Source organism: Zingiber officinale, chromosome 2B (assembly GCF_018446385.1).
Source record: "Zingiber officinale cultivar Zhangliang chromosome 2B, Zo_v1.1, whole genome shotgun sequence".
Classification (NCBI taxonomy): domain Eukaryota; kingdom Viridiplantae; phylum Streptophyta; class Magnoliopsida; order Zingiberales; family Zingiberaceae; genus Zingiber; species Zingiber officinale.
The window spans coordinates 4,235,173-4,249,167 of NC_055989.1; the positions used below are offsets into that span (position 1 = coordinate 4,235,173).

At 35.1% G+C, this 13,995-nt stretch overlaps 1 protein-coding gene across 1 annotated transcript; it reads left to right on the forward strand.

The window, feature by feature from the left end:
- The first annotated feature begins 2,215 nt into the window (after positions 1 to 2,215).
- Positions 2,216 to 8,439, forward strand: LOC122045133 (E3 ubiquitin protein ligase DRIP2-like). Its single transcript, XM_042605210.1, has 7 exons — positions 2,216 to 2,629; positions 3,532 to 3,631; positions 6,299 to 6,620; positions 6,734 to 7,155; positions 7,256 to 7,306; positions 7,607 to 7,679; positions 8,038 to 8,439. The coding sequence occupies exons 1-7, from the start codon at positions 2,473 to 2,475 to the stop codon at positions 8,209 to 8,211; spliced, it is 1,299 nt and encodes a 432-aa protein (XP_042461144.1). The 5' UTR covers positions 2,216 to 2,472; the 3' UTR covers positions 8,212 to 8,439.
- The last annotated feature ends 5,556 nt before the right edge of the window (positions 8,440 to 13,995 follow it).

The following is a 13,995-nucleotide window of genomic DNA, read 5'->3' on the forward strand; positions in this document are numbered from 1 at the left end:
GTGCAGGCTGCTTCCGAAACTTCTTATCTTTCAGTTTCTTCAGTGCCTTGCTAATTGTGATCAAGACTGAGTTGATAAAAATCAGTGATGCCTATTATCATCATCCTTCTGAAATGCGAATTGCAATTTGGTAACAATGATTCAGTGATGGACATAATTGCCATGCTTTATTTTTGTTGCTCTGCAGTTTTGGTCAGCTCATGTTTTTTTCAAAGTGATGTACAGTCAAATAAGGTGCTAATTGACAGGATATCAGTTAAAATATTAATTTCCCTGGAGTTTAATGGTAAGACCCTGAGTAGATAGCGATTCTGGTTATTGACTCGGTTGATTCCTGGCACCACAGCTATTCAGTTCAGAAGAGCACGAAAGCAACAGTAGATAGTGATTTGTCGTTTTTAACAATGTTTTCAGGCTAAAGAAATTTGAATTGCAAAATGAGATCCTTGGTTACTTAATTATTATGCCACCTTGAATTCTGATGCTGATATGAGGAAATGATTAGAAGAGACTTGGCATATTTGGATCATCAGTTGTTTGTTCAGCAAGTTCGACAGAGTTTAGTAGCCATATAAAAGGAATAAAATTCACATAATTGGTTTCACTATCATTCCTAACTCATTAAATTGATTTAATTTCTTTCATTGATTCCTTTTCTAACTCTTAATCGTGCAGTATGATGATGGGCACTTATGATATTGAAATTTACTTGCGAACTAAGTTATAACAAGCAACATTCCCTCGAGGGGGGTGGTGGCACATCGACCATGGTTATTCTTCAGATGATTACCTGAAGTTTATGTAATATATATGATTTTACCTGTATGTTAGACTCATTATTTATGTCTTACCTTGTGTATTTTCAGACGAAGATCATGTAAGGGTAATTTTATATGCAGTCCTTATTGATAAACAAATCTTTATATGCAGTTCTTATCCATGAAAATCTTTATTTGCACTCCCCAGTCAAATATCTTTATCTAATTGCTCATGATGTTTTTAGGTACAAAAAGTCTAAAAATTAATATAAATTCTCTTAAATTGATTATATTAATTTAGAATCTAGTATATTTTGTATCAAATTGAGTACGATTTTTTTTCACTTCAAAATATATTCGATTTTAGTTTAATGTGCTGAATTTAATAGGAATTATATTCATTTTTAGACTATTTGTATCGAAAAATACGAGGGTTAATTTCGATAGAAAATATACTCAATTCTAGTATAGAGTATTAGATTATAGTGTAAAGTGCTGAATTTAATATGAATTATACTTATTTTTAGATTTTTATACCTAAAAAATAAGAGGAGTAATTTTGATAGAAAATATATTCGATTTTTAATATAAAGTACTGATTTTAAGAAGAATTATATTTATTTTTGGACTTTTTGTACTCAATTTTGAAATTTCTGTACCTAAAAAATTTGAGGGGCAATTTAGGTATTAATATTTGCATGAGAGAGTTGAAACAAGTAATACTTTACATGCAGAGAGTGGAACAAAATTTTTTAGACATGGAGATTACATGCAAAGTTAACATTGTGATTGGAAAATTTTCTCTAATTTACCGATCATGTAATACATTTTGTTAATTTCAAAAATTAAATTCCTAAAAGAAAATTTCAGGATTCCTATTTGTCGATGGTTGGCATCCCTTCAAGCGATGTTAGTTGTAGTTGGCCAGGATGATTGCCTACTATTTAGGAGGTGTGTACCTTTTTGGATGCCATGTTTGTGACCTTGACATATCATCTAAACATAATAAAAAAACATTAAAATCAATAACAGATGAATAAATAATCTTGTAAATTTTTTCAAGCACTTCAAATTATAATACTTTATTTTTTTTTTTTCAAATTTCAATTTTGGATATTTTTTGTGTTTAAACAAACTATATATCTAATGAATTAAAAATAGGCGTTCAACTAAAAATACCCTCTCGGCGCACGTTATCCCTTACCGATCCGAACAAAAGAAGAGGGCAATCTTCCAAACCACGTTCTTTTCGCAATAAATCCATACATACGATCTCGTGACGACTCACCCACCGTTTTACTGGGTGAACTTCCCGGGTCCCACTCTCTGTCTCAGGGTGTTACTTCGGGTTCCCGTGATACGACGGCCCCAGGCCAGGAGACCTCCTCTCTTACATACGACCTTTTTATATGCACACTGTCTCATTCTCCCCCTTCTCTTCGCGTTCTCCTCCTCTTCGCTCGATCTCCTTCCGCCCCCCCTCGACCCAGCGGCCGCTGCTTCGCTACTTCGTGTCCTTGTTCCTTCGCAAGATCCGATCTTGTTCGTCTTTTCTCGTCGGATCCCGCCTCGCCGCGCGTGATTGATCGATCAATGCAACGCCTGGAGCTGTAGAAGCGGCCCTGACGCTCCGCCTGGGAGAGGAGAGCTATAGCATGCACTTTAGGAGCGCGTCGGGGTGAAGAAGGCTCCCTGGCTGGCTACGGACGCGGAGATGGAAACCTCGGGGATGGAGGAGGAGGCGGCGTCGGCGGCGGGGCCTGCTCGGGTGGTGAAGGTGAAGCGGAAGCTTGTGGCCTCGTGCTTGACGTGCCCCATCTGCAATAAGCTCCTGCGGGATGCTACAACCATCTCCGAGTGCCTTCATACGTGTGAGCACACCTGCCTCCTCCTCTCCTCTCCCCTTCGCTTCTTCCTCCTATTTGGTTCTCGTCTTTCAGAAGTTTCGTGGTCGTGGTCTATGGCTTTGTACCTTGTTTACGAGGATTCGTCGTGGGGTCTGGTTGCTCCGGTCTTCGTTCTATGTGATATCTCGGCGCCACGATACTCTTTTGTGGTAACAAATTACATGCCAGTTAGTCTCTGAGATTAGAAACCGATGGACGTCCGGTCCTTAAAGGTTGGATTTTTGGTATGACTTTAGCTTTCCAATTCCTTCCCTTAGGCTATGATGCGTCATGGTCGCATGCATTGGTTTTCAATGTTCTCGCGTTTATGTTGCCTCGGTATCATCTCTGCTTCGATTCCTTATTATAGAGATCTGTATCTTTATCAGATCAATGTGTCACTTTATGAACCGAGGAAGGACATCAATGCATGCAGGGAAATGATAGAGTTCATCTTTGCCTTTACGTAGCTGCATATATGATTCATTAATATTTCCGGAATTTTATCTAGGGAAGTACATGTTGAATATTGATATTTCCTGACGAGTCGTTTGTGTATGTATTTATTTGGTTTGCATTAGTTTTCTCATAACCACGAATCCACGATCATACATATATGTTGCACTCTCCTTTATGTTTATTATTCAACTTTGAAAAAAAGCTACTACAGTGTTCTCTTTTTTTGGTCAAATATCATTTGTTTATATAAGAAATTATTGTATTTCTTCCTGAAAGATTATGATTTTGATTTTTGAATTTTGCTACTAACTGAAAATTATATTTCTTGACGAATCATTTCTTCACACTTCAGTTACATAGGTTTATGCATTTATCTCCTAAATCTTCCTATCGTGTACCATGGGTTGATCTATTACCACCTCGTACAGTTTGCAGGAAGTGCATATATGAGAAGCTTGACGAAGAAGAGACAGATTGCTGTCCTGTCTGCAATATTCATCTAGGTTGCCTTCCTGTAGAAAAACTCAGGTAATTTTGTTTTTCTTCCAGATTGCATACTGTGTTTTGTATGGATTTCTCATGCATCATCAATCCCAGTTGCATTTGCTCCATTTAATACAATTGTTTGAGCCAAGAACCTCTATAACTCACTCTGTAAGTTCAATTTTCTATCATACCACTACTACCTTTGTAAAATAGACTAGGTGAATGCAAGACAATTCTAGATAAGAGGAAAAGGAGTGATATATTAGCTAATATTCATCAACAATATCATGGATTCATGTGCTATTTTGTTGCATAGCTTGTTTCCTAGTTCTTGGTGGGGTGAAAGTTAATAAACTTGTAGTTTGAATTTCTGGCCTGAATAAAATACGTTTGGCATGAGAAATTATTATGATTCCTTAGTGATGAGGTCAAATTTAAGAGATAATGAGAAGGTGAATGCTTTTTAGAAGTTACATTGAATGCCATATGGGATTTGGGGTTTGAACTTCAATATGAAGAAAAAATTGAGTTCAATGAATTTTTAGTGTAGATTTTAAAAAATCTTAGGGTTGTTCCTTTTTCTCTCCTTTTCCCTTTCTTCTCCAGTTTCAATTTAGTTTAATTATTTTTAGAATTTTTTTCACAAACAAAGGAAGCAAATGCATAAAATTTTATCTTGCAAGATTGAGAAAGTGAAGACGAGGGTTTTTGAAATTATGCTCGGCTAAGTCATGCAAACTCTGCAAGTTTGGAGTCTTTGAACTATGGAGACTTGGAAGACAGCTAACGCATAATGCTCTCGAGTGCTGCTTATCACAGGATGTTTGCAGTATGGAGTTGTAAATTTATGTGACCTTACTGTAAATGCCACATTGGATGCCAAGACATATCTTTCTAAGGAAAAACTATGCTGATAATTGTCAGTTTTCAAGGAAAATCTATGCAGATAACTATAAGTTCCTGATCTTCAAAGCAAGGTAACTAATTAGCGCAAGCAATTCAGAGCATCCGTATAAATAGTTTGATTTGAGGAATATAGGTTAGAGGTTAGATGGTTTATTTCATATATGACTCCTGGATTTGTGAAAATAAAGTGAACATCATCAAGTGTAAATGCTATAGGCACATATTAACAATTAAAAGTTGGATTTTTTTTTTTCATCAACAATGCAATAGTTCTTATTAGATAGATGTTCAGTTTTGTTTTGAAGAATTAAGAAAGAGGCCAGACTTCACACTTGCCATTGGTTGCCCTTGATTCTAGCGTGGGAAGACGAGTTGTTGAGAGCCTGTTAAATGGAACTAGGTAAGCTGCACGATCAATTATTAATCATGGCTCAGATGTGAATTTGGATTCAAAGTATAGGTGTAGGTCAATCTTAGGAGCAAACATGCAGTGGCTCATGCCAAACGAATGCGTGCAGGCACCAATGTCTACATGGAGCAACACCTTTGTATGGAATCAATTTTGAGTATAATTCATCCAAAAAACTCAGTTTTACTACGGGCTAGTCTCAGCTCCCTCTTCAATGGAGAGACTGGAAGTATGATACCGTACCTGATTTGATATTGATGCTGTTTGCTTGTATATTACATTTGAATCCTGCCTATTGGATATCCAGAAATTCCTATCTTAATCAGGCATTATTTACTCTTAGAAACTGCAAAGCCTTGCATCATGTGGAACATCTTTATTAATCAAACTTAATGGATAAATAAAAAACTTATGTTTGGTTTGGTTTTAGGTTTTGGTTTTCAGTACTCCTTAGAAAATGAGGAAAGAAGGATGCAGAGGGGACTGCCCTTGTTGCAAATGTAGTTATGGTTTGTAAATTGGAGAAGACATCAAAGAGTTCTGGTGACTTGAGAACCCCGTGCGATGTTCTGTTGTTGCATCATAATTTGGTGCAAGAAGAAAGGGATATCTTTCCTAATAGAGGTGAGATGGCACCAATACTTAAAACCTTGTCACCTGCCACCTACATTTTGAACACTAATCAATTCTTGTCTAATTATAGAATTTAGTGGTTATTTTGGAGCAAGTACTCGCCATCTTAACATATTTAGCTCATGTTATCATCTTTAGAACGGTACTTAATTGCTATAGAGTAGTAACATTTTTATTATTTTTCTTATATGGCATCTCACACATTCATTTTAGCGTTCCCATCTCGAATTCAGGTAACTTTTCTACATTTTATTTCTGAATTGCCAAATCTTGTTGCCCGTATCATAAAACTTTCCTTTTAGGCTAAGGAGCACAATGTAATAATATATTTCAGCTACCGCTTTCTATTCTATTAACAATTTTTTATCAACACCTTTTTCTCATTGAATAATATATCCAAAGATATTTTAAATATTGCAGGATTTTCTTCTTACATCATAATTATTGTCTCACTTATGTTCTTAATAATGAAATTACATTTCATATATTTCTGCTCAACTTAGAATTTTGATTTTCTAAGGTTTCAAAATCTGGTCTGGAGTAGCATTGACGAGTTTATCTAGTGCTAATGTAGAAAAATAAAACTTTATTTTTTTTAGATTTACATGGATACTATGTCCAGACATAGTAAGCAAGAGGCATGTTTGATTCCTTTTCATTTATAATACATTGACAATATGCTAAAGTTAATTGCTCAAACTCAAAATTACACGTGTATATGTGGATTAATACGTGTTTGAATACAATGCTATTATTTGCAGAGCTGATCATAATCTGCAAGATTTGAGAGCAAAGATATTTCCTCTAAAGAAACCGAAAAATGGAGCATGTGATAGTGTCCCATCCATTATATTGCCTGTTAGAAGAAAAGAAATTTCTCTTTCTTCATTGGTGAACACTCCAAGAGTAACTGCACAGACAGGTCCAACAGGAAGGCGAAAAAAATCAGTTGGCAATAGGACTGCTGCATTTCATGGTTGTGAATCAGCAGTCTGTAAAAATGAGGATGATACAACCGATAAGTTTGTGAAAAAATCAAGCTCAAATGGGAACTCTATCAAGCAGTCTCTTAGCGGCAGACAGGTAAACTCTGGTTTGTTGTGGCTTAAGTTTGCTATTCAAATTACAAGTATATTTTATTAAATTCTTATAGTTTTGAAACTTAACATATGTTTAATTGTTAAAACAAATTTCAGGCTTGTTCAAATTCCAACAGTTCCTACAGTAATGCTAATAAAAATACAGAGAATGGTGACAAGACTATTGAGGATAGGGAAGAGCTCTGGGAACCTTTGAATTGCTTAGTTGAAGCTGCAAATAGAACCAAATCTTCTAGGTCAGGTTCACAGAATCCTATCATTAAGCCTGAGAAAAAAAAACTTCCTGATGGTGATACAAATAGTAACAAAACCATAATTGAGCATCTTCACGAGTCCAAAGCTCAGGATGAGAAAGATGGCAATTTTCAAACAGCTCGTATGAAAGTAAAGGCCAGAAGTTTGAAGGCAGTGAATGAGAAAAAGGGTACTCTTGTCAACTCCACCCAAACATTACTTGATGCTCAAAGTGATAAAAAGATAGCTCCACTGTGGTTTTCCTTGGTTGCCTCTTCTGACAAGTTAAGGAGCTTGAGAACTAGATGATTTTTGTTTCAGTATCTTTAGGACACATTTTGTTTTCTGTTGTCTTTTTACTTATCTCATGTGCAATGGATTCAGGACCGGAGATCTCTCGTTTCCCCAAATATCAACTAATTATTTGAGGATAAAGTGAGTTGAATTTTCTGATCATGCTCAAGCGACTCTGTAAAATTGAAAATATGTTATCGTTTCTGTTTCTTTTCTTTCATGTTTCCTAAATTATGCGTTCGAAGACTGAGGAAGTATCTTATAGTGTCCAACTAACTTGTTTATTACTAGGGTGAAGTCAACACCAACATGTTATTTCTGCATTGGTGTATTTGTTGAGACATAGAGTTCAACTCAAATTAAAGTTTAGCTATATTCGTTTTTATTCTACTTAGCTTTTACTATCAACCATTTGATTGTTCCTTTTATTCTTGATCGCAGAAATGGTAATATACCCGTTTCTTACATTCAAAAGTACCTTGTCAAGAAGCTCAATCTTGTCAGTGAAGATGAGGTGAGTCTTCTCTCTGAATTGTATAGACATTGCTTTCTACATTCCAAGTTTATTATGTATTCATGATTTAATGATGTGTTAATCTGGAAACTTATTTATGTATATTTGCGAAAAAATTATGTATCATGAAAATTGCATGTGTCTTATGCAGTCTTTAAATGTTTGTTTCTAGTTTTGTATATTTGGTTCCATGAAAATCATCCTTCAAATGTATATATATGAACTTCCTTGAACGCGATTTCGAGGTTTTGTTCGAAACTTAATTTGTTGCCATTGAAGAATATTTACTAGCCACTACATAACACCATCAGTTGCTCCTTTAACAAATCACTTCTTTATGCTTAATTTCTGTCTCCAGGTTGAAATAACATGTCATGACGAACCAGTACTGCCCACAATGTCCCTGCACAATGCGGTCGAACAGTGGCTGAGAGGAACACTGCCGTCGCAGAGGCTACCGGCAGTTATCGGCGGCTCAGCCAAAGAGTTTGTGGTGGTGCTAGGCTACAGACGGCGCCAAGTTGCAGCCTGATGAATGTGAGACTGACCTCGACCCATCCACACTGAGCTGAACGTAACCTTGCGCATCGGATCCTTCAGCATTCAGAGATGGTAAAAAAACTGAGCCTTGTTCTTGCATCTGATTGCTTCTTGTTTCATCCTCTTCAGTTCATAGTTTGTGTTCCAGGCAAAATTCAGATCTTCATGAGGCGTTCTTATTCATAACGTAGCATAAAAGTGGTGCTGTGTTTCTAATTAGGGGAGAAAATTAAATGATGTGATTTATATATCATTTTCTATCTGTTTATTGGTCATTAATTAGGTGATTAGTTGATTTGGTCCATTATAAAAACACATCGTAAACGTAATAGAAAATTCATTATTTTTCCATTATTTTCCAATATATATATTTTTAAAATGTGTACAATGGAATTCAAAAATAATTTTCTCCCTTTCAATTCGAATTTTAATTAATACTTGTAGTAAATAGAACTAAATGAAACTATTTTTGAATGGCATAGAATTTTAAATTTTTTTAAATTAGTATTGACAATTAATATTAATATATATTAATTTTATTGGAATCATTACAGTAATGCCTCTTCTATTATTTACTTTTTAATTATTAAAAGAGTATGTTACTCTCTAGTAGGGATGACAATTTCACTCGAACCCGATGGAAGATTCGACATCCGATCCGAATGGAGGAGGATATGGAGGGACTATCAATACCCGATACCGATCCGAATACCCGATTAAATGATATATATACATATATTAAAGAAAATTTTCTTTTTTCTCAAATAAACTTACTATTTTTTGTTGATATTAGTAGGAGGCTATATGGATGTTTAATCTATTTTTTAAATTATATATATATTTTAATAGATTTTAATATGTTTTTGTTGAATGATAATAGCTCGATAGAAAGAAGAAAAATTATACGTATAGAATATATCCGATCCTTTAATGGGTATGTGTATACCCATTGGATATCCTATACCCGATGGGTATAGGTACGGAGGATATAGAATCCGACCCAAACTCGACCCATTGTCATTCCTATCTCTCGGTCTCTCTTGTAAATGATACAGTTGCTCTCAAATATATATTGTTTAATTGATTTTGATAAGTCGATTTCAAATTTAAATCCTAGACTAATTATGAAATCATAGTTATAATTCATATGGTAATAATTACAAAATCAAAATCATAATTATTAAAATATTAATATGGACTTGACTTGTTAACATAATATCTAGGGATGTAATCGAGTCGAGTCGAATTCTTGGATATTTGAGTTTGACTCGTTTATAATCGAGCCGAGCTCGAACTTTATTTAACAAATATATTTATGGCTCACGAGCTTATTCGAGCTTTTATTGAGCCTAAACGATCTTAAGAAATATAAATTATAAATTTAAATTTTCATTAAAAACTAAATTATATATTTTAAAAAAATTATAATATTTTTGTTAAAATTTATAATTTTATTCTAATCAATAAATTTAATATATTTATCTATATTTTTCATAAGTAGAGTGTAAAATCTATAAATTCAATATCAAAACTATTATTTTTTTATTTAAAAATTATTTCATGAGCTTAACGAACATGTTCACGAGCTAACTAGCCGAATATTATGAAGCTTGAGTTTGGTTTGTTTATCTTAACGAGCCTAATTAAACGAGCTCAAATGAGCTTTTATTGAATCGAGCTTCGAATAGCTCACGAGTGGTTTGACTCATTTACACCCCTAATAATATCCATATTGTATCAGTTTTAATTTTATAATTGCTATAATAGGGACTTATCCTTTTTAATAATATTTATATTATAATAACTATAAAATTATAATTTTTCTAATGCAAATTTGTCATCTTCATACTAAATATTTAGTGGAATGATCCATGAATTAAATTTGGAATCAATTTGTCAAAAAAAAAAAAAAAAACTTGAGGACAACTGTCTTATTAATGTCATTTTATAGGGTTGGTGGATCTCTCTTTTTGATTAAAAAAAAATGAAAAAGGAATTCTAATTTCTAGATGTTCTTTTATTTTTTTTCTGATAAATAATAATATTGTCATCGAGACAAAATTGAGTTCAAGCCAACACAGTAACAACATTAAAGCACCGACTTCAAGTGTACCAACATTACACTCCTTCCTCTTAATAGCGTAGACTTCGAGTCCACCTTACCTATCTATATATCCTCCTCCTCCTCCTCCTCCTCCTCCTCAAGCAAACTCGATCCCACATGACGACTACATTACAGTACTGCCGTTGTAAGTCCTTGTTTCAGATCGTCTGCTTTCTGGTTTGCTTGCTGCTCGTATTGTGTAGCTCGATAAGCGTTAGCCATTTGGGGGGATGGGCAGGGCAGGCGGAGCTGGCGGGACAGGCCATTGGGGCTGGGGGTGGGCAGAATTGGGGGAGTGGGTCTTCAGGCTGCAGAAGGCCACCGGCTCCTTGCCATCCGATGCCTCCCGTGTATGTTCCAAATGCGCCACCCTCGCATAGGAACCCCCTCAAACCCTGACAAAGCCTATCATCCAATTCCATGAATTCCTAGCTTGATAATCAATATGTATATATATATATAATCTGAATATTTAGATTTCTATACGAGTTGTCTATCTTACTTTTGCTATATCACTAGACTTTTCAACTTTTAATTAAATGGTAGTTGTAATTGAGTTTAGCTGCCGTTTATATTTTCTATGCAATCAATGTAATTCTGAAACATTCCTAGCTAATATACTGCATATTTATGGGTATAATGAAAGATCAAAAGTTAAAAGAAGTAGATTAATTTGGATGTTCTCATAATATAATTCTTTCTCTACAATCTCCGACATCAACTACATATCGAGCATCTCTTTGGATCCATATATATATATATATATATATATATATAGCCACCGATCTCCATAAATTAATCTTTGAATTGTGTTTTGTTTTTTCTCTTCTTTCTCTTTGAGTCTTTGTACAGTTAGAAGGGCATCTAAGTCCATCAATATGAGAGTCAAGCAGAAATAGTCAGAAATCAATACGCTAAATTGAAAAAAGTGTATGCTTGACTTTCCGTCACACTTACCAATAACTAGTCATGCATACATGTAATATAATATATAAATATATATAAATTAATATTTTAGATTCAATTTGAACGACGCTTAAGAACCCACTAGTAAATTACTATAATAAATTATTCCTCATAAAAAAAAATAATTTAATTTTATTTATCAAATATTAAATGAATAAGAATAGATACTATATTTAATCTTAACCAAAAAATCTAGAAAAATATATTTTCTAATGTCGATGGTTAAGATATTTATAGAAATTTCTTTACTCATTGTATTATAATTTTAAAATGTGAAACTAAAAAAAATCATGATAATACATAGTTTTTATATAAAAATAACCATAAAAAATTATTATAAGTTTTAAATTATTTTTAATATAAAAAAAATATTAATGGAATTTAATTTTAGCTTCATCAAAATTAATTAGGGATGGTTCATAAAAAAGTAAGATAGTATATTCATTAAATTTTTTTTCAACACATAAAATAATTAATAATTATCAATTACTCGCCTAGAAGAAATAAATTCCAACAAAGATTGTATTATTAAACCAGTAGAAAATTAGTAGCTTAAATCACCAGATCACATGTAACATCGGTGTAGATTCAATATTTCAATCCAAAATGGAATTTTGCTGATTTTTGATGTCCCATATTTATCTTCATCATTTTAGAACAATGAAATTTATAATCAAATTTAGACGTGGCTGGTTTTGATGGGATGGTGATGAAGTTAATCTTTTAATTGTGTTTTTCCTTTTTCTTTCTCTTTATCTTTGTACAGTTAGATAAGCATCTAAGTCAATTAATATGCCAAATTGGAAAAACGTTTTGCAGACTTTAGATAGGTCAAAAACTTTCACTTGAAAATAATAATTGATCCGATTTGAAAGTGAAGAAGGTGGATGGCTAGAAAACATAGTTTTGTCGTTGATTTGATGAGGACTTTTCTTGATCTTGTATGTCACAAAAAGCGTTAAGCGTTAGTATCGAGCTAGAAAGAGATCCCAAGTATTGATCTTCCGATTATTAAGTTAGTGATCAAGTCACAACAAGTGGAATGGACAGTATCAAGAGCATGTAAAATTATGCAATGTCTCGTACCTGTGCTTACATGGAGACCTTTTTTTTATAGTGTTACTGTTATGTCTATGTATGAATTTTGAGACACTTCTAAGAAAGAACAAACCATAAAATGACTCTGACATCTTTCCTAAAATGAGTCCGTAAATCTCTATGATTTAACAGGCTGAAAGATTTGAAAGCACGTTTTATCTACAGAATATCTTCTATTCTCCGTGGCACAAAATACTAAAAAGGAACATGAGGCCTTTAGACCATGGGCCCACCATTGGCTCCCTTATCTCGGTGACCGAGACCTTGCTATAGTCTGACCGGTAACTAGTCATGGGAATGTCTAGATCGGCCTTGCTGAGTATAATCGTGGACTCAGCCTTTACTCGGCCTCTTTACTTGGCTCAAGTGCATAATATGTCCGATCAATCCATAGGTCTGATCGGTTGGAGCAATTGATGGAGGTACTTGATACCTGCCTTTAGGCCTTGTGCATGTGCCGGAAGTCAAAACATAAGGCTCGACCAACGCGAAGGTCCAGTCCGGTAAGTCCTCGATTTGTCTCAAGCTCCACTAGTAAGGAGATCAAAAATCGGGAGTTGAGGTCCGACCAACCACTTGGTCCGGTCCGATGAGATCTTCTGGTCAGATGAGATCATCCGCCGGCCCCCTAGACTTTGACCTGCATTCAGGGGGTCCATCTTAACCACTGTATTATAAGTCTTCTCTTCAAGTCTAGTCGAAAGAGACTGCAAGTCCGATTAACTAAAGATTTGTCCAGACATATTAAGCAAGATGCATCTTAGATTCCTTTTCATTTATAATACATTGACAATATGCTAAAGTTCATTGCTCAAACTCAAAATTACAAGAGTATATTGTTAGGACCTTGACGTCTGCTAGAGGGGGTGAATAGCGTCTCACCCAAAACTTTACTTCCTATAATGTTAGTGCACAGCGGAATACAAAAACAAACTAACAAATATGAAAGTTAACCTAAAAACAAGAAGGAAGAAGACAACAAACCCTAACACAAGGCGTTTACGTGGTTCGGAGATAGCTTGCTCCTACTCCACGGCGTGTCCGTAAGGTGGACGATCCCTCAATCCGTCGGTGGATTAGTCCCCGGCAAACTCCGGCTAGCTCAACCTCCTTGTGGGTGGAGAAACCTCACCACAACACTCACCAAAAGCACTTGGACACAAGGGAAACCTTGAGCACTTAGTGACTACTAATTAGGCTTTAACCAAGTCTAATTTCGTCACCTTGGCCGGTCATACCAAGCTCCTTCTTATAGAGCTTGAAACAAATCAGCAACCTGATTTGCCCGTTACCAGTCGACTGGTCCATGCACCAGTCGACTGGTCCATGCACCAGTCGACTGGTGCAAGCCCAACGGCTCTTTCAACGGCTCTCTGCTACAGTGCATCAGTCGACTGGTCCATGCACCAGTCGACTGTTACAGTAACGCTACAGTACCGTTACAGTAAAACCCTAAAACTAAGATTTTACTCCGAGTACAATCTCTCATGCACTCATACCCTCACGACTCATTTGACTCTTCTTTGCAGCCTTGACCTTTTACCTTCAAGCCTACTTCCTTTGGCTCTCGTCCCTCGGATGCATCCAAGCCCGCGGCTTGTCCCCAAT

What these genes read in the sequence shown, in the direction of transcription:
- LOC122045133 (XM_042605210.1), top strand. Translation starts at nt 2,473, where the DNA reads ATGGAAACCTCGGGGATGGAGGAGGAGGCGGCGTCGGCGGCGGGGCCT. An exon ending in CTCCGAGTGCCTTCATACGT is followed by an intron (nt 2,630 to 3,531) that starts GTGAGCACACCT and finishes CACCTCGTACAG; the next exon opens with TTTGCAGGAAGTGCATATAT. An exon ending in ATCTTGTCAGTGAAGATGAG is followed by an intron (nt 7,680 to 8,037) that starts GTGAGTCTTCTC and finishes TTCTGTCTCCAG; the next exon opens with GTTGAAATAACATGTCATGA.